Raw genomic sequence first — 21674 nt, forward strand, 5'->3', positions numbered from 1 at the left:
CAAAGTCTCTAGAAATAGCAGAGATAAAACTACAGAAAGAAAAAAGTGTAACATACTTTCTATGGTTTGCATCAAAAGTGCACATCTATAAATACCTAGTGCAATACATACCTTTTCTAAAGAACAATTAGAACATGAGCCATCAGACACCCAGCCACTAGCAGCTTTTACTTTTGCTGTGCTTTTTGTAGGACTCTTTTTTACACTATCACGTAGGTTTATGAATTTTCCTCTGTGTTTGGAAGACACTGGCAGTGTGGATGAGCTAAAAGATGTACGAATGCTCAGTGCCCGCTGCTGATGTTGGAAAGGCTGCTTTGGCTGCATATGAAGATTTTGACGTATTTCCATTCTTGGGCTCCTTGTTAAATCGGTGAGCTTGAGCGTTCCCATTTCACAGTCATCTGTAGCACGACAGTATTTGTAGTCATGACAGTGAGTAGTCATGAAATTAACAACACAAATAGTCCTTTTTGAAAAAAAAAAAAAAATGGAGGGAAAATAAACCAAAATATTGCTTCCTAAGAAAGTTAAAAATATGATTGTTTTCTAGATTATGGTCATAGGAAGAAACATTAAATGCTGTTTCAGCTAGTACTGCATGTTGTGTACTCTCTCACACTATTTAAAGAGCACCATTGAACCACCACAAAACAGTCAATTTGCTGGGCATAAATAATCAATACAATGCACAAATTATTGAATAGATGGCAAAAGTCATCTGACTTTATTTATTAAAAAGAAGCTATGAAAGGTTACAGTTATTTTCTCTCCCCCATAAGCTTCCACTATCCCTAAACTTTGTTGTATTTTTACCACCTCAAAACTTCTCCAAGGTTTACAACTAGAAAATTTTAAAATATACCAGTTCCTCTACTTTTCTGAACACTTTATGGGGGCTGAAAACTAAGGAATTTAAAGGAGCTTATGATGAAAAGTATATGAATTGTGAATGGGCAGATATGTTGTACAAGATTTCAACATTAAACTTCCATCATAGAAAACAAATCTGTTCAGAGCATAACAATGGCAAGAATTACTTTGTGTTAGTAATTTTAAGAGTTGCATCTCCATGAAACACAGCAGCACTGATACCACAATTTCAAAGTGTACATTGTTTAAATTAAAAGAAAAAAAAAAAAGACATTTAAACGAACCTGAGTTATTATTTTATTAATTCAGTTTTTAATGCCAAGGATCCATGATCTCTGTATTACATTTTCACCCCGATTTTCAGAACAAAAAAGCTTCAAAGCGACTCCTACCCCCCCCCCCAAAAGCACACAATAAGGAGCTAGTTTGATTTAATCATGCTGTTGAATATTTAACTTTACCAGCCAATTTTAAGTTAATCATTCTAAAAAGAGGTAAAGTTAATTTTCCAGAGTCTACATGAAAATTGACAGCTAGAGATATCTATATTCCTAGCCTTACAGAAGGAAGAAGCAGGCTCAAGTCAATGGTCATGCAGTCTTCTCGACAGTGGACGCACAACCACCATTTGCACAGCTCTGGGCCAGCAACAGCACACGCCATCTGCCTCTTGCCCCATGGGTCTGTTCTAGGAATATGCTGTGAATCTGAATATCTGGCACTAGATACGATAAGAATGAAGGACACCAGCCCATAGGAAACAATGCTTGATTATATCAGCTGTACTGTATTCAATAAAATGGAGAAAGTTCATCAGTCCATAGCATTAAAACATGGTTATCCTCCCTCTCACTGTACACTTTCCTACACAAATCTGAATATTTAAATAATATGAGTTAGCATAATTTTTACACACAGAATAAAAAACTAGAACTACAGACCCAAGTACAAACATTTCCAGTTATTTATAACATGGATATTAAGAGATAAATAGGAACTGACAGATGCTCCTCTAATCACCAAGAGCTGCCAGGTCTCATCTTCTACCCAGAATGGATGCAATCAAGAGCTGCATAACGCATCATTAATGCAATATTCATAAATGCAGAGACAGAAAGGTTTCTGGCCAGTGACAGGAAGCTAGAAATGTATTGGTCATACAAACAGTTGTAGACTTGTACATGCATATGGTAGGTATGTCTTTTGCCTTTGAAGTATCAGGGAGCTGGAGGACTCTGTCCCACCAGTACATATGGGCAGATGCACCCCGGTTGTTCTATTCTAGACAACCCAAGAATCTAGATTTTGCTATTGAAGGGCAAAGGCAGAGAGGAAGATAACCATGTTGTTAATGTGCATATAGGTAAACAATTCAAAACCAGCACATCACAACTAACTTTTTATCCTTTGAGAAATTTCCACAGATGCATTAATACTGAGCAATTATCAGGCACATTCCCCAGCCTGCAGGGATTATTTGGACAGAGGCTGTGCCTTGTGTCAAAGCTTCTATATCAGTATCCTCTTTGGCAACGGTGTGCCAAATGACTGCTTTTGTAGGCCACAGACAAACTTTTTTTTTTCCAGCGATGTCATCAAAATTGCTTAAGGTTTAGTAAGCTGCATTCATACCACCCATTTTACTTGCATATCAGTACTTGCTATTTTCTACACAGCATGAAATTGTCTAATTACGAAAATGTAGAAAGGAAGCAGCAAGTGGTTTTGGGTATTAGGCTTTTCTCTTGAGTACATAACAAATCCCAAAAACAGGTGATGTTCCAGATTCAACAGGAACGTCTTATTCCTGGAGGCATCAACTTCATTGAAAACACATAGACCAAGTAGCCTCTTGATTAAAAAGAAAATCAGCTTTGAAGCGTGCTAAGTGAGAAAGTGAGGGCAAGGGGAAAAGATGATGGATACCATATCCTTGGAAACCCAGTTGTCTGGCTTTCTGTATTCTCCTCCAAACAAGAAAAGGGAAGACACAAGGCAAAAGATGAGACGCAAAGGAATTCACATCTCTGCAGTGTGCTTTCAGACATGGTGACTTCAGTGGCAAAAGAATGAAGATGACGTAGCAGATAACTGGTAACAGTGTAAGGTTTTTTTTCTGCAAGTCCTCATGCCTTTGGTCCCCAAGATGATATTAATAAGATATCAATAATTAAAAGAAAACAAAAACTTGAAGGCCCTTGTAGTTCCAAGAGCAACAGTCGAGGCATCAGAACACAGCCAAGGAACAGGAGGTACAGGCAGAACACCTAACTCATCCAGGGCTGGATGGTGTGCCAGGGCAACCTCCAGTGAAAAAGCTTAGGCTGCATTGATATTTAGTGTTATGCAAGTATGGAAAGTGAATCCAGCATCTTGGTCAAATAAAAATGGGAAGAAGAGGAAAGGAATATATAATCAAAGCGCAGTAAGGCTTATCTATAAGAATCATGGTGTAAACAAAATGAAAACAGACAACAGCAAAAAAAAAAGGAAAAAAGTAGAGGAGGCAAGAAGAATGATATTAAGAGAGATTAAACAGATATTTGAGAGTCACAGGGATCATTCTGCCCAATTACATTCACATGTGTGAGGTAAGGCAGAGCCTGCCTTGCAGTCACACTAGTAGGGGGAAGGAAGAAGGGGGGGGGGGGGGGAGGAATGGAATCCATGGCAAAGCAGTGGGACATATACATAATTCAAAGCAAGAAAAAGCAGTTATGTAACTAAAGCTGCACTGGTTTGGCAGATCATCTTTTGACTGCAGAAAGCCTGAACCTGTAAAGTGTTCTCTGCAGATGGTATTAATTACTAGCATGAACTGCTCTACTATAATATCAAGTGCTAAGTGATTTTTCATAACCAGAGGGGGTTCAGATCAGGTTGTGCTTTCATATTACATACCAACTCTGAACAATTTGTTGCCAACGCAAAGCCAAATTATCAATATTTCATTCTTTGAAATTACTACATCAAATGTACAGTGCACACTTGTTTGCAGCAATCTGTTAAAGTGCCAGTAATCTTTTACAAGCAGTATTTCTTCAAGAATCATCTTCTTTCCACATTCTATAACACCCATTCAACAGCTGGATAAAAACAATACCCATGGAAAGGGAAAAGAGTACTAATATTTGACAAGTAATATCTACTGCAAAGATATTTTTTAAAGTTTGAATAAACAACTGTCATTACTTCAGGAAGACATTCTAATAGCTGGGAGAATCCTCCAAAAGTAATTTTCTACTTCACCCCTTCCACTGCCTTCAAGTGGATACCACAAAATCAGCAACTTCTGTTGCTGTGACCTAACTGATAAAGCAAGCCCATATTCATTACCTCTTCCTGAAAGCAGGAAATAAAATACCTTCCAAAGTGAACAAAACTTTTAAAGTGGTAGGAAAAAAACAATTTTGATTCAATAGCCAGTGACAAAGCTGAATATAAAAAGCATATTTTCTTTCTAGAGATACATAATTTAAGGTCTGGCAGTGTAGTTTTATATCTTTTCTCTGAACTACATCCTAGAATGACACACGACATTTCAGTAGTGAAGCCTGCTATTTTAAGAACTTTGTATAAATCTTCCTCAAAAATCACAAAAGTCAATACTCATCTGAACATACCTTCAGTGATTTATAGACTGTTTGGTGGGGTCCAGTGTTGGTAAGAACAAAGCACAACTGCCGTCCATCCTCATTCATAATCCACGTTAGCTGTATGCTGCCCAGAGCACCTATATCTGAGCACACAGCTAGCATTAACATTGATGCACTGTCTCTGCCATATTCCTCCCTAAGTCAGTGCCATCCTGTGGCATGGGCAGGTCCTTAGTACCAACCACAATGTCAGTGACTTGAGTTGTTAAACAATGAAATTGACACGCATGTTTTTCCTGAGTGTATTTCTCCAGAACTTTAAACAAAATGTAGCATCAAGGGCATTCAGAAATAACACATACCACAAATATTTCCCTACTGCCAAAACAAAGTTCCACAGAAATCAAACAAAAAATTACCAAGTTTCACAAGAGCTAAACCCATGTAGAACTATTTGAACATAAGCAGTCATTTAAATATTGACTTGAAATTCCAAAGTGTTCATATATCAAAACAGCATATAACACAGACAGACCTACTAATACGCTACACGTATCTGAATTTTGAGAACTGCAAAGACACAAGACCCAATTCTACCCAGGCATGAGTATTGCCAGTGCCGACAGGCTAGTCTAGAGAGTAAAAAATATGCCAGATACAGAGGATACACCAAAAAAAGGTAATACCATTAATACAAGTATGACTCAAGATTTTCCCTCTCTACGGGTTTGTTATTTCTTTCATGTGAAAAAGGTTCTCTCTTATCAACAGACCATTACTTTGCTTTAAAAATGCACTTCCCATCCAGTGAACTCAAACTCACCCGTCCACCTTGCTCAGCATTGTTAGTACAGTAGCTCTCCAGTTTTGATATGGACACCATAGCAGACTATTTCATACACAGTGGCTAAATCCCAAATTATTTAAAATGCACGCACTTTTTCAACTTTCTAAGCCCTCGTGCTTACAAATGCTGTCACAAATTTATTTCCTGTGTACTTCATGGGGGTGGAGGCTTTGTTCATATTCTCCTATCCAAGTCAGCATACTCCATACTGTTTTTCAATAGTAAATTGATTTACCATGAACAGAACCTTAAGAGAGACTGGCTAGGGTAAACAATAAGCTTAATTATGATGGCCTCATAACCCATGGGTGGTTACAATTAATTCTGCCTATCATTCTGCACTGATATAAGGATGAAGAACTTTTGGCTTCAGAAACCTGGGTTTCAGACCATCCTAAAACTTCAAGGCCTCTCCCTGTTCCCTGCCATGATGGAGCAAAGGCCAATTTCCACAGTCTCCCAAGGACAAAGGAATAAAAATACCTAGGTCTTCACCTGGACACTATCCAGGGTTCTCCAAGGAGAGCTTGGACAGAAAGCACAGAAAGGAAGAAGCTGAGCCTGAAGCCTGTTGGGGTATGTCTACATGAAGATGGGTAGGTTAGTAGTAATGGCTTTACTAAAAGATTTTGAGGACAGGCAGGCCATGTTGGAGCTGTAACATCAGTTCACCTAAGTACTGCAACAAAGATATGAAAGTTTTTCTGGATCCTAAAGGAAAAGGTTTACCCACCCAGCCCTTGTAAATTAAAAGGACTAGTCTGAATACCTGTGACTTTAGATCTCACTTTTTTCAGACTAAACCATGGCTCTTGAAAATTGTATCTATGTGAGCACTCTATTTTAAAGACACACAGCTAGCATGCTACATATGTCTAAACTGTAGGGGTTATGTGGTTGGTTGTGGTTGTTGTTTTGTTTTTTTTTTTTTTAAACTCAGTCAACAAATTGATTCTCTAACCTAGTTTCCTCCTCAAACCCCACAGCATTTTACAGTGAACTCAAATGAACTTAAAACTCAACTTAAAACATAAATAAACAGCTTTGAAAGGGAAAAACAGTGACAGCAGAATATCAGTAAAATCACACATAGTGACGATGACCTGAATTGATTTAAATACAAATAAGCAATTTAGCTAATGTCAATTCTTTACTGCAATCTTCACCTACAAAAACAACCCAGCGAGAAACAATTTCCACCGTGATTACCCAAGCAGAAGTAAAGCAGCAAAGACAGTGACAGGCAGACTTACTTGATGAGGCCTAGTACGCAATTTTTTAGTGCAGAAAATTTAAAAAAAAAAAGCTATAACCATAAGCCATAATACACAGTAAGACAGACGAGATGAAGTTCTACTCTGTAGCAAAATTAGAGCTTTACATACGAGATAAATGGACACCCCCAAAGGAGAAATGGGGAAGCTGAAACTACAAAACTATCAGCAGCACTCTCACACAGTATCCAGTGGTTGGTTGGTGAGTAAAACTTTGAGGTGCTAAGAATCTCATGCAACTATGAATAATAGTCTCAATAGAACAACAGTTTCAGCAGCCAAGCTATCCTCTCTCTGTCAAGATCTAAAAATAGACACTTACAGACTTGACTTAACATCACAGACAATGTGTCATACAAAGGACACCACAACTGTCCACTTCTTACGTCTGGTATTCAGAAAGATTTACTTAAACTAATTTGTCCTGCCATATCTCTCAGGGACTGCTTAAATGGTTGAATCTCAGTCATATTCTAAATCTATAATATACAAACTGTACACAAAGATAATATTGGTTTTAGTAAAGGTAATTTGTGACTTTTGTTTTTCAAATACTCAACAAATGTCTAGCACTGAACCCTATGCAGCAGGTATTCACCAAGCAACCCAACACTCAACTCAAAACAGAATTACAAGGCTCCTCATTTAGGTTCATAAGTGCTGTTGAGAATGAATTTAAGGCATTTAATTTGCAACTTAAAGCAAGGCCTAGAAAGCTACATTTAAATAACATCAGCTTTAAGAATAGTAGCTTTCATTATAATGCTAAAGAGTCCACAAAGAAGCCCAAACAGGTTTCAGCATCAGAAAGAGAGCAGGCAAAGAGAAAATGTGTTCTAAGACTTTTATTATAGAAAAATGACAGCTCTAGGGTATCAACATTATACTTTTTGAAATTCACAGTAGAAAGGGTATGCTGTGGTAGGAAACTGAGCTGTGACAGACTGTTCACTCCTGATAACACTACTAAATCAAAATACAATATTGAAGATTGGGTACTGCTTACATGGTTTAACAGATATGACACTTAAAAGCTCTCAGAACACATAATTTCCAGTCATTCTTAAATTAGTCAAGGAATAATTAAACCATCCTAGACAGCATGCTTATTTTGTTCTTTATAATTCATTTACATAGCAAAGATGTCCTGTATCTATCTCTGATACTATGAAGCGATCTCTCAATACTAGAAATGCGCCAGTTAACTCAAAACTATCCCACTACTCTTCTCAAAAAGGTTTTTTTGTTGGGGTTTTGTGGGGTTTTTTTAGTAAATCTATACAAAACGTTTTTCATAAAAAATTAGTGATGCATGTGAACCTTACCTTATCTAAAGCACGATCTGTTTTTTCTTTAAGATAAAAAATATTCAGGTTCGCTTATAGCACCCCAGTGCCCTCGAAGTACTTAAGGATACAGTCTTAAAACAAGGATTAATGAAGTGTTCTGAAGAAAGTCAGGGAATCTAAGCTAGAGCTTTCCATTTTAAGACAAGTATTTATTATTTTATTGACAATTGTATTATTCTGTGAGCAACCTATTATTATCTGTCAAAAAATCTCTTTATAAACAAATTTGCCCTAAAACCCTGAGCATGAGTAGAAAGTCATTTACCTCACATTAATGAACAGCAAACAGAAAACCACACAAGAAAAGCCATCTATAACAACCCATTAATTAAAATCCACTAGATTTTTCAGGACATAAATGTCAGAAAAATTTTGGAAAATAAACGATTTGATTTACAGATAAAGCAGCTTTATACTAAAGCCAATCCTTACTGTATTTACAAAAGGCTTTATTCACCTAAGTGGCATTAGCATTTTATCATTACACATGCTGAATTCTTCCCAAACATACACTATTACTTTCACTACAGTTCTGATAGCTTTATATTGCTATCCAGATGCTTTGCCTTTTCACTGCTCAGAGCTAAGGCTAAAATCTTTACCATGCAATTACTAGCTGAAGTACCTCATCTGATTTTATTCATTCTTACACCATGGAAACACTAGAAGCTCCTCAGACTTGCTTCCATGACAACATGCAGTTATAACACAATCTCAAAATAAAGTACCGTTATACAACACAGGCTCTAGAATGAGTCATAAGAGCCCTGCAACATTTCAGCAAAATAGGCGTCTTTGATGTAGTGTCAAACACTCACCATCTTCAGCAAATTAAAATACTATAAAAGTTTTAACAGGTTTAATGCCTAGCATTACTTGAGCAAACTTTGACAAATAAAGACAGTGGTCAGGCCATGGGTGAAGCTGTGGGTTTCAGGCTGACTTTGATGTATGATGATCAAGTTTCCACTTCTCAGGCCAGTGCCCAAGCTGCTGCTTGCACAGACTGCTCCAACAGCCCTGGCCAATCCCCATCTGCCTTTAGGAAGAATGAACTAAAACCAAATAGGGCTAACAACAGAACAGAAAAGACGAATCTGACTTTTCAGTCCATGGGAAGGGTATTTCCTTAAAAACAACCTGAATTTTGTTTCCAACACTGTTTTGCATTAAAAAACTTTGAACAAAATGCACAAGAACAGGTCCCGTAACCCTGGCTCTCCTCCCCTCAATTCGGCTACAAGCAAGCAGAAGCTGTTCTTTCACTGTTGAATCCTTGCCACTACAAGAAGGCAGGCCAAGGCCATGAAAACTCATGGACTCAGGGTATTAAACACAGAGGTCATCTCCAGCTCCTAGAATCCCTACACTGGAACAGGCAGAAAGCTCTGAGAGCCCTCAGAGGAAGCATCATACCTATTTATCCTGGGTTTATACTCGTCCCTAACCCTCCGCTCTGGCTGCTGCTGGAAGGAGGGCACCGGCTTGACAGACATCCCAGTATATTTTCTTTTGTAATTTTTCTTTTCCAGCAAGCAAAAATGTATGTAGGAAATTATATTCTATAGTACATTCTACTTCATCTGATTATGGTTGCTGAAGTTGAAGGACAAAAATTGATAAAACTTGAGCAGTGCACCATAGGTAAAAAAGAGCAGGTAAAGAAACAGGTGAAACAAATGAAAAATTAACACTGAAAATTATGAAAGAAGAAAGTGGACTAATGGCTATGTAAAAACAAATTATCTATTTATAGCATTACCACTTAATAACTAAATTGCTTTGAATTTGAAGAACCAGAAAACAAAATGTGTCTTTTATACTGGTTACTGAGGCTCAAACCCAAATTAGCAGCTGTCAAATTTTCCAAGTCCTGCATTACAAGAAATAAGATTAATTTAATAGTGTATGGTATATAAATTAATACCAGACAAAAAGCAACCTGCCAGAACTCCTGCCATTTCCCAGTTACATTAGAACACAAAAAGATTCTATGGTTCTGTAAGATGCACACCAATATATCTACTGTACTTAGAAGAAGGCATAGCAAGACATGAGAACATTTCTAATTTCGACATGCCCAACAGTAGGGAATCACCTGTTACTTGTTTCCTTAATCACATTCTCTGAAACTATTACTCTAACCACTAGTCCTTCCCAGATACATTTCAAGATTAATTCCTGCCACTCTGATAATCTCATGACTGACGCATCACTCAGGATGAATCTATCAGATGGCATTTTCGGACGTTTCTAGGTCAGATAATCATGATTGTCGAGTGACACACAACAGCAAGAAACTGAGATTCAATTCCCTGCATTTAATTCACATTATTGCCAAGCTTCAGAACATCCTCCAGAGATTCATCCAGGGGTTTTTTTTTCCTAGTGTAATTTATTCAGAAACATCAACTAACACAATGCACTACAGACACAGCTAAATTATTCTGATAGTTTATGTCCCTCTCCATTAAAAAAATGCACTCCACACAAACAGTAAAAACTGCCATACTTGATGAGAGCAAAGGCCCAACTGGTCAAGAACGTTACTAACAGCAGAAACTGATAAATGGGCAAGTAGAAGTTAGATGTATGCCCAGTAATTTTCCCAGAAAACCATCTCAGAACCTGACAGTCAAGGTCTTCCTGAAACACTACTTGTAATAGCTACCTGTCACCTGCCCTTTGCAAATCCACCTCCATGGCAAGGCAAACAAGGCAAATGGAACCCTGCACAAAAGTCAAAATACAGATACACAAGAAATATACTCAGTGTCATGTTCTGTGTTATTCTCTTCTACTTCTTTAGTAGTACCTGACATTTCATTTACCCTTTTCACTACTGCAGAGTATTAAGGTGACTTTTCAGAGAACCATCAGTTACAACTCCGAAGTCTCTAGAACAGAAATACTTCATTTGTAGCCTATCACTATATGCACACAAGCAGGATTATCCTTATACCTCTGTTACTCATTCAGCACTGTACAATGAATGTCACCAGCTATTTTTGTACCCATTCACTTTTGTCTGCTATTCTCTGCAGCTAGTTTAGTTCACCTGAATATAAAAATAATTTAAAAAAAAATTAATCACATGCCTCTACCTCACATATTCTCCCCACCGCCCCAATCATTCACAAATATGACCTTCTGGGAATCCAGTCCCAGTTGAAGGGACCTATTTTAATCAGTTGAAAAAATCTGCACAACATCCTTCCCCTTTTTCTCATGGCACCATTACTTTTAACAGCCTTTGATCCAAGAACCATTATTTTCAAAGACTTCTGTAATTGTAACAACCTTCTGATAACCACATGTTTCCATGTAGATTTTTATCTACGTGTTCCCTGTTTTCAAAGTAGTCTGGAAAATCCATGAGTCCTTATTTTCCCTTTACAAAGACAAGCTAACTTTTCTTCAAAATATCTCTTTATCCATCTACCTGTAATTTTTTTTAATAATAAAGAATTTCTTAAAGTTTGTACAATAAGGAAGTCAGACCTGCTCAGCTATAGTCTCAGAGAGTACAGCTTAGCTCGTTTTAAAACAGGAATCATATTTGCCATTTTTTAAAAAAAATTTTATTCTAGGAATACCCAGGCAGTTTCAACAAAAAGGTCACACACAACATAACGGACAGTTCAGCCACATTAGACACAAGTTCCTTATAAAATCCTGAATAAATATCATATCATATTGATCACCTGTGCCTCAACACATTAATTTAAATTGTCTTCTATTGGCAGCTGAATTTTATTCCTTTTAATACAGTAAAATGAGTCATAGAAACTACTCTGAGCTCAAAGGTTGGGACAGCCCTAGCTGGGTTTTTTGCTTGGAGATAGGCATCTACTTTGGCATTCCACACTAATCAGAGAATATAGTACAGACACCATCCTGATCAGCAGTATTTTGCAGGCAATTTGCATACCACTTGATTTAGCATATAACTACTGAAGTGCTCATCTGTAATGAGGCTTAATGTGCTCAAATTCTAATAAGCTGTACACAGAATTTTCCCCCGTGGTGTTCATCTTTTAAAAAGAGTAACAAAAATTATAGAGTTAAAATAAAAATTAAAAGCAGTAGTAAAAAGATGTAATAAGAGTTTTTAAAAAACAAACTGCTTTCCAGCACTTTACAGCTTCCAAGTAGCAGTTTAAAGTCATTATATTACACATTGAAGCAAAGCTTCTGTGATGTATTTTGACATTTCAAGTACAAACTTTGTCATTATGCTTTTTACATAGAAAATCCTAATTTATTACCCTGACTTGGCAATTACATCATGTCCCACTAAGCTTTTAAAATGCTTATTATATTAATATCATTCTTTAAAATTAAGTTTTCTATCTAAATTTGCCTAGCTTCAGTTCCCTGACTTAGAATACAGATGCCTTTTTCTACTAAATAAACAAGCTTTCTAGCTTCCGAAATCTATCCCTATGTATTTATAGTCTATGACCAAATCATCTCCTAACTTTCCTTTGGATGAACTAAGCAGAGGTTCTTAAGTTTCTCATTTTAAAGCAGGTCATCCTGAACATAATCTACAGTTATAATCCCTTTTCTGAACACTCCCCATTTATCAGGATCCCTTTTCTGGCCAGGATTTCAGACTGGAAATTGTACATGCTACAGACAGAATCTAGAGTTCCTTCTCTAAGGGAAAGCTGACTCCCTTCTCACCTGCTGCATCACATTGTGTAGTCAGATAGTTAGTTATCTAAGAAAAAAAAAAAAACCTACAATTTACTTACTAAATTAAATTTGCTTTGCACAAGCAATCTTTACTCTGATCCCTACTCTGTTATAAAAACCAAACACTATTACCTGGAAGGCACACAATACAGGTTGCTCAACTAATTTCTACAGACATTGGTCTTAGAGAAACAATTTTAAATAAGCAAATATACAAACTGTGAGGCAGCACTGATGAAGAGAATAAAGGAGGAAATGCTATGAGACTCGTCCAAAACATCCCCACAGTACGGCAGTTTCTGGTAAAAACCACACAGAGCAGTGGGAAGAAATTGAAGATTCCATGGTTAAAAAAACAATCCTGTACTATATCTGCATCCCTGGAGGTATATATATCTGAAGTCATATTAGCAGACTGACACAACTACATAGATACTAGTCTCCAATAACAATAATACTAATTTCCACACAGTTTAAAAATCAATAGTAACTTAAAAAAAAAAAGAATACTCTTAAGCTGACTACAAGTACATGAAAAAAGTGAATTTCTGTTTTACCAGTGTCATGGTAAAATTTAAACCATTGTGTCCTCTTTCTTCTTTACTATGACAAATATGGATAAGGTGATCTGCTTTTATTTAAGTCATTGCTTAGATGTATCATGTCACAAGACAAATTGTTGCAATGGACTAGAATATGTACTGGAAACAGTTTAATGGAGCAAAAGTCTGAAAACTCATAAAACCCAAGACCAACTTACAAGAGAGACAAAGTGAATCATAAATGTCTGTTACCTGTCTGGAGAACACGTCAGCTCAACTACATCCTAATGTGCAGCTAAACACAAAAAAAATATGGAAGAGCAGCAAAAACACAACAGAAACAAGCTGTAGAGCAAGCCTGATATATTAGAGAAGTGGGTTACAGCCAGTAAGACACAATTCAATACTGACAACCAAAGTCACATGGAATAGCAATAAACAGCACAGAGACACCCTGAGGAGTACCAAACTGGAAAACAAGTCCAGAAGTGCTTTGTTTGGTGGCAAAGATTTTTTTAAAAATTATAGAAGATAGACATAGAAGGGAATCCTTGCTCTACATTGACTGCAGTCCTTCAGAGTACTTTTTGCTACTGAGCCTTGTGTGTACGTGTGTGTGCGCACAAAAACCTGGTATATGGAAGGAAGCCTTAAGACTTTCAAAAAGCAAGTGACAGAACTGTACAAGTTTGGGGATTCCTGACAGGTTTTTAGTGGATAAAACCACCATATGGTCATGATACATGAGAGGATCTTAAAAAAAGGCAAGAAAAGATGATCACAGTCCACTGAAACAAGTGCCTCCTCCTACCGCACCTCCACAAAGAAAAAATGTGTTAACAGTTCTTCTTAAATGCATGTCAGTGTGGAACAGGTGGCTTCCACCCACCAGAAGATAAGAATGAGCCACATTAGTGGACATTAGACCATAACTTTAACAACTTTAGCATCTACTCTAGCAACAGCTTCCAATAGGTAATGTTCATAAAACATGAATGAGATATGGAGAACGTACATGGCTCAGGAGAGTCAGGAAGCACTATTAGGCTTATTGTCTTGGAGTCCAAGCAGTTCTTGGAAGAAACTCAAGCTAGTACCAAGAGGTGATCGCTTGAAGTGGCCAGTGATGATCCCAAGTAAAAAAAGGTATAGTTTAAAAGATACTGCAGCTTTCTGAGTATATCAAAGAGTAGATTTTTTATTATTATTATTATTTTTGGTCATGACATATTACTTTCAGGGAGAATATTGACCTAATTAATTTTGACTGGTATAGAAATGACTGTTGCTAATGCTACTTTGGGCAAAACCAGAAAAGGCAGGTCCTCAAAAGGTGCATTTGGGATTCAGGGAAGACTTGCTAGGTGGTAGTGGTATTAACAAGAAGTCAGGTCTCAGTACTGAATTTGGCCTCTGTATTACAGTTTTTTGAACTTCCTTGCCAGATGGCACAAGGTTATCAGTCTTTGATGTGAAACAGGAATGCTCCTATCCATTCTGTAAGGAATAAAATGGAGGGACTAAGAGTGCTTGCTTAACATAACAGGACATCCAGCAGGGTGGTTACATCCTTCGTGAAGTCCACTGATGTATTTGATGCTGTTGTTGTTGTTGTGGCCTATGTCCCTAACACCAGCATTGCAAACTACTACTAAAAGGTGCCCTTTTAGACTTATACCTGCTAGAATTTCATTACAGCACTTGGTTAGCAAAGCATCTGTTGCAGGAACAGTCCCAACTGATCAGAAGGACTTCTCTTGTCTACTAACTGGAGAAACCTTTAAGCGTTCCTGAAATAACATACAGCACTATGCAATCTTCACTTGAATGAAATTTGGGAAGGTGTATTAGAAACAGCATTAAAGGAAGTATGTTACCTCAAGGCAGGAAAGCATCTACTGGGACCCCTCTGTTACAGAGCCACTACACAATAAGCAAAGTGTGAATAACGTGGTTATACTAATAAACAAGGATTAGGTGCTTTGTTTCAATTGCACATAAGATGCATCACTTGAAGAGGTGGATGTTTTCCCAACATTTTTGTCTTTCATGGATCTGCCAAAGTAATACAAAAAATGAACTGTACTAGAAATTCTTCACAATAAGCTTGTGCTTGAAGTTCAGCAAACAGTAGCGCGTCCAACATTAGGTTGTACTCCCTCCCAGGGAGAGTAGTGAAAGACACATTCTTCATTCAGGCTGTCATGCCCCTGCAATGGCAAAAGTTGTGTGCATAGGCCAAGCAGGTAGGCTTAGTCAAAAAGAATTCATGACTTGCAAAGATATCTTTTACAAGACGTCTCTCAAGAGATAGAAGAATAATATACATGAAACAGGAATCACTGGTTATTAAGTGACAATAAAAATCACACTATAAAACTCAGATGAGGATAGGGAATAGAGAAATACAAACTACCTATCAGGGACTAGGAGTTTACTTAACACTGAGTAGCTTACACAGGGTAGGACCACTTCTGAGAACTAGAAAAGAATTCTGATGAAGATAAAATGATTCAAATGTTCATACAGAACACTGAACCATAGAAACATTCATGCAAAAAAACTGAACTACAGAAAATGCTTTTCAGGAGAAAAAAAAAAGGAAAAAAGAAATAAAAAGAAAGGGCTCAAGAGCCTACCTGCTTCATGCAAATTTTATTAAGTAATTGTTATTCATAAAGACAAATTCTAGTACCTCCTCTATTTTGGAGTACAGGGGAGAGCACTGGCTGCAACAGAGGTTCCAGAGAGAACCAAGTTCTTCTCAAAAGAGACTGCATAGCTAGAGTGCACATAAAGATTTCAATTTATCTTGTTTAACAAGACAATTTCTCTCCTTCAGTTACTATAAATCCCAGAAAGGCTGAGGACATGAAGTTTACGAAGATTCTGAGCTGGGTATAAACTAAAAGTCTCTTAAGTTGCACAACACATGAGAACCATGTCAACTTTCAAACATGGATGCAGCTCATTCTAAAAGACAAAGTCATGTTTTCTAAAATCATCTACGACACTTCTGTTGCATTTGCATTCTTCAAATCAAAAGAAACATCCTGCACATCCTTAATCATAATTGAGAGTGCTCTTGATGTTGTAGACCAAAACAGAACAGGGAGAAGATGGTATTCACTTTAGATTCAGTGGTTCTGTCAGACAATCATTTACTTAATAATTGTATTAACTGCAACATATACAGCGGCTTTGGCAGCACAACAGAAATACTATACCACAGGAGCCATGCTAGAGTTATTTAGTAAGCTGACAGCTGGTGAATGACAGACTGGCCTGTATTTGACTTTCAAAACACTTTGTCAATCAATACAAGCCTCAACTGAGAGGGCAACTATCACAATATAAAATAAATTAGCGAAGTTATATAACAGACCTAAAGAGTCCTACCTCTTTCACAGGCTTCCATGCACTTGGCTTTGTATGGCAAGACCCTGTTAGTCCACCTGAGTTAATAGCTGGAGTTGAAGACAGTGGATTAAGAGAGGATCCAGTGTCTGCCTTGCCTGAAGGTTCAGAGTCTTGGGCACAATGTAGACAGAAAGCCCCTGCAGTAGCAGTAGTACTCCAAAAGCAAAACATTCTTTGTGCCCTTCTCCTCTGCTTACCAGATTTCTGACTCATTCTGGGAAAAGTAATTTTCTTGACATACAATGGAAGAGAAATATGAAGAAATTCTGTTATCAACTCTGAGACAGAACAACAGCTGTGAGGGAACAGGTGAAATAAAGTGGAACCTAAAACTCTCTGGCAGCAAGCAGTGCCTGCAGATAGCACCAGTTCAGTTCTTATCATCACCACCATGCTGCAAGTGATTAACTGAAGTAACACACTGCACACGCCAACATTCCTCACACCTGTGGGTTTGGGAGGGAAGCAGCACACCCACATTACTCCACAGGCCTACCAGAAGACTTTGTAAGAGGAAAGACAATTGACTACAGCAGTGAACCAGCATGATGCTAACACAGTCTACATGACATTACATGATTCATGATGTATATCCTTGAGATTTATTGATTTTAATATGCCTTTAAAACTGCATCTCTCTAAATTGTCAAGCAAACTTCACAGTCTTGAGAAGTTTCCCTCTCCACTGTACCCAGTTAAAAAGTGTTTACAAAGTGAAAAAGTTCCAGAGACAATCCCTTAACGCTTGAATTTAAACTGTCAAGGATTCCCTATTTCTTAGTCTATTGATTAGAACACATATTAATGCATTCCTCATACAGAATAAATTCATACCATTTTTATCTCTGCTATAATGCCCTCTTACATAAAATGCAACCAGTGGCAGAACTAAAATTTGCAAAATAAATTCATAGTGTTACAAATGTGTGATATTACACAATCGGGAAGAAGGAAACTTACTACAGTGAAACTCATGTTTAAATTTCAGAAGGTGCTTTCTGATAGTTAAAAGTCATGCAAAGCAAATACTGTTTAAAGCTGCTTTCTCGTGTGTTCATCACAATATTAGCAGCAACAATTTCCAGGAAACATATGCTTAAGTTTTAAACTCTGGGAAAAGCCTGCATTAAAAATCTATCAATGACAACAGTTCTTTTATGTACTCATATAAAATTCCCTACAGTTAGTCCTGTAACTGCTTTCTTCTTTACTGTATCACCTCTTTAAATCCAAAAAAGGTATTGAATAAAACAAATCCTGCAAGTAAAGAACTTCATTTATGCCAGCCATTACATAACAAAAGTCCCAGTTTCACTTATAAACTTGAGGAGATGCTAAAACAGTCACACATCCACACCACAGTTTAATATAGTTCATAAAACATATCACCCTGATACGCCTAAGATATTTAATAGTTAAACTGCCATCAAGTTGTCTGACCTTTTAGTTTCAGTATCTTCCTGCTGCAAGTTCCAGGTTTAATTCCATGTCTTATATTAAGGTCCCACTGCCCCCGCCCCCCCCTTTTTTTCTTTTGCTTTTCAACTTCTGCTAATTAAACCGCCACATACTACATCGGAACTATTGCATCTTTTCTCATCTCACATATTTTAAGCGTGTGCCTTAGAGTTATGATCTGTATGTCTAAAAATATATAAATACTTAAATACACAAAAATTATAGGAAGGATGGTAAATCTTGCTGTAAGAAATCAATTTTTGCAAGTCCTGAACTGTAAGAAGTAAAATAAAAAAGGGGTTAGGGTAGAGACCTGGAGTTTTTTTAATCATTATCTTTTAAACGCACCTTACAACACCTCTATGTTGTTGTCTGATTACATATAGCATTTAAAAAATGCTAGAACTATGTTCATAATATTTCAATGAATTTGAAAGCAACATTCTAGGAATAATGACATACAGTGAAACTTCTATGAAGATCTTAAAAGGAAGAGATACAAAGACAAGAAATGACTGCACTCAACTCTCAGAAGCAGCTGGTAAGGTCTGAAATTTAAAGTTAAGTTTTTGAAATGGATAAGTGGAGTTAGGAGGGGTTTTCTCCCCCCACCCCCCTTTTTCTCCCTCATTTCCTAAAACATGTCCTAAAAAAATGTAAGTATAAATTAGCACAGCATATTCAAGGAGCTAAACAATTTTTCAGTGTCAAATGCCGGAAGCATATTATACTATGTTACATGCTAAGAATAGCCTAAATGCATTGCTGTTAGAACCAGTTTAATGCCATGGAAGTTTCAGGAAATCACAGTTTCTGAATTTGTAGCACAACACACGCCAAATACTACGGACAGTTAAAATCCATTCTGAAATATGATACCCAAATTCACTGTCAGGAATAGGTGCTCTGGAAAGACTTTGGGGGAAAGAACTGCACTGGATACAGTTATCTTTGTTGATGCAAAATATATATATATCTCTCTCTCTCTCGTTAGGACAGCTCTTCAAATTACCCAGTATTTTTCATTTGCATAACCATGTATTTATTAAGCTCATGGCTCAGTTATTCACCCTTGTGACAGCATCAATTTGTCGTACGTTTGTTTTTATCCTTATCTTCCATTTTATGCCACAGATATGGCTTTTATTAAAGAAATTAATAAATTTGCTGACAAAAATTGAAAGACCAACTTCTAATCAAATTCCTTAATTCTTCTAATTAACTAACTCATCACAGAGAATGCAGAAGAAAGAAACAATAAAGGCCTCAAATGCCTGAGCATGTTTAATTGGCTTCCCCAAACTCATAAAGGAGACTGGTGTGGTTAGTGGGGCAGGAAGGCACTGCTACTTCTACAGCAGTTTACCACTGCAGATGAAACACGTATTAACTCAGTGGGAAGTACTGCTGCTCTACGGACAGACTGCAATGCCTGATCACTGAACTGCTTGTTAACTAAAGTAATGCAAAATCTACAAATCACTACAACCACCTCAAGTTCCATGCAAAGCACCCTGGCGACCTCAGCTAGGGCAGGACACAAGCAGAGTCAGAATGACCACTTTACTGTCTTTGTTTGTACCTGTTCACACCATCTGTTTCCACTGATGCCTTTTTCCCACTAGAGATGGGTGATCTGAATCTTCTAATAACATTAAAAAGGGGCAATACTAGTAAATAAGGCACTTTTAATATTTGAAAATGGATTGGTAGTCTTCAGGGTGCTGTGGCTTTTTACAGTAGCCTTTCACTCCTGACTAGTCCTCCATGCCGCAATGCATTTGTGCTCACACACATTCTTTTGGGCATAAACCTAGCAGTAACTACAGCAAAAAGCAGTGCTACTATATCCATCACCAACTTCTTCCTTGCTTCTTCAAGGTACAAGACCTCCTCTGCCTCAAAAAATTCCCTACCCCAAAATCCAAAGTTCCTTCTTTAGCTAAAGTCCTCTCACCACCATGCTGGGGAGAAGGTGACCCGTTGTAAGCCCCAAAGGAGGACAGGGGCATGCAGCCCAGACTCCAGGAGTTGTTTCCCTTTCACTGGTAATGGAGGGAAGTATCACCATTCCACACCATCCCACCCCATCCAAGAATGCCAAGCAAATGAAGGCACAGCTAAAAATGGGTACTATTGTCACAGATTCACATGGGAAGCAGGAAACCAACATTTTAAAAACCATTAGTTTGATTTTGTATGTGTTAAAAATCATGATGTCACAACAATAAGACTATATAAGCAGAATTTCAACAGACTAGGTCAGAGGGGAAGTACCTCACATCTAGTTATTTATTTGGACTCTGCAAATGTGATTACATTCAAGTGATGGGTATGTATCTTAAATGAACAAATAAAAGTCGTCAAGAATTTCCAGAATACTACATCACAGACCAAAAACCAAAGAGAACTGAAAAACAAAATTGCAACCACAATGAGCAATCTCCAAATGTCTTTTTTGCTCCCTGAGGCTAGAACAGCTGCAATGCGTGGATAAGGTACGAGGATAGTACAGCATCTTTCCAGAGGAAGAGGCTTCAACAAGCTCTTATGTTTTCAGTGCATTACTTCTGGATATGCTCATTAAGTTTTTTTACAACCACTTCAAAATGTTTGGGTTTTTTCCCTCCTTCTGGCCATGAACATGTATAAGCAGTTCTTTTTAACAGAAGAACTATCAGACTCATGAAAAAAAATTGGCAGGCTTTCACAGAGGTAAGCTATCTTTTTCATAGCAGAAAAACAGAACAAACACTGTGATATTCACAGAACCGCAGCTCAGTTTGAAGGGATCTCAGTATCTTTATCTGATCCAACCCACACTCAAAGCAGAGGCTATTCACTATTTTATCAGCAAATTTCTAGTCCTGACTAGTCAGTCCAACTGCAAGTTTCATGCATTCCGACATTGCTTGTTCAAGCATTAAACAAATAAGAGCAACCATAATATTTATACAAAAGGTTAATACTGTATATTTTGACTTTTAAAAAAACCCAGTACTTAAAAGCTATTATTTCCACCTAATGCATCAGAGTCGTATAATGACCTGTTACAAAATCTACAGGATCCCTCTTTGACGTTCATGTACATTTGCAACAAGAAAGTGAAAATTCTCCTCTAAGATCTCCTATTCATGTTTACTCTAAATTTACAAGCAAAAACCAGATAACAATAAGCTGACTTCAGAGGAAGTGCCAGCTTATCACCTTTGAAACAATTACCAACAGATAGAAATAATGTTAATACTACAGTGTGTGAGGTTAACAAATTCCCCCCCCCCCCCCCCCCCCAAGTTTTTGTAGTACTTCAGGTTAAATGACATTTTTACTAAAGCTGAATTTGGCTTTACAGTAAGCAAAACAAATCTAATCTCACATTTTTAAATAATGCTGACATCTCAGCATTGTTCCATAGATCTTTCTTTATCATATTATCCAGAGATACACTCATTTGCTAACACCAGTAAGTTTAAACTTCTCTCAATATAAACCTTAAGAACTCACCCCAAATCCACACACTTAAAATTTAGCTTGCCTCCTTTTACCTGACTTTCAGTGATGATTAATAAAAACATCATTTAGAGCAGATTGACAGTGAAGCTGAAAAACGTCAT

The 21674-nt window shown here is 37.3% G+C and overlaps 1 protein-coding gene across 28 annotated transcripts in view; it reads right to left on the bottom strand.

Moving 5' to 3' along the window:
- DLG1 (discs large MAGUK scaffold protein 1) overlaps nucleotides 1-21674 on the bottom strand; it is a 170115-nt gene that overhangs the window by 74759 nt on the left and 73682 nt on the right. Inside the window, exon 1 of one of the 28 annotated variants that reach the window (XM_049803832.1) lies at nucleotides 20018-20040. The exons of the other annotated variants lie outside the window; for them this stretch is intronic. Coding sequence (XP_049659789.1) covers nucleotides 20018-20023 — 6 coding nt within the window. The 5' untranslated portion in view covers nucleotides 20024-20040. Of the gene's footprint in view, nucleotides 1-20017; nucleotides 20041-21674 lie in introns of those variants that run through there. 28 annotated transcript variants of the gene reach the window in all.

This window comes from Accipiter gentilis, chromosome 6 (assembly GCF_929443795.1).
Source record: "Accipiter gentilis chromosome 6, bAccGen1.1, whole genome shotgun sequence".
NCBI classification, from domain to species: domain Eukaryota; kingdom Metazoa; phylum Chordata; class Aves; order Accipitriformes; family Accipitridae; genus Astur; species Astur gentilis.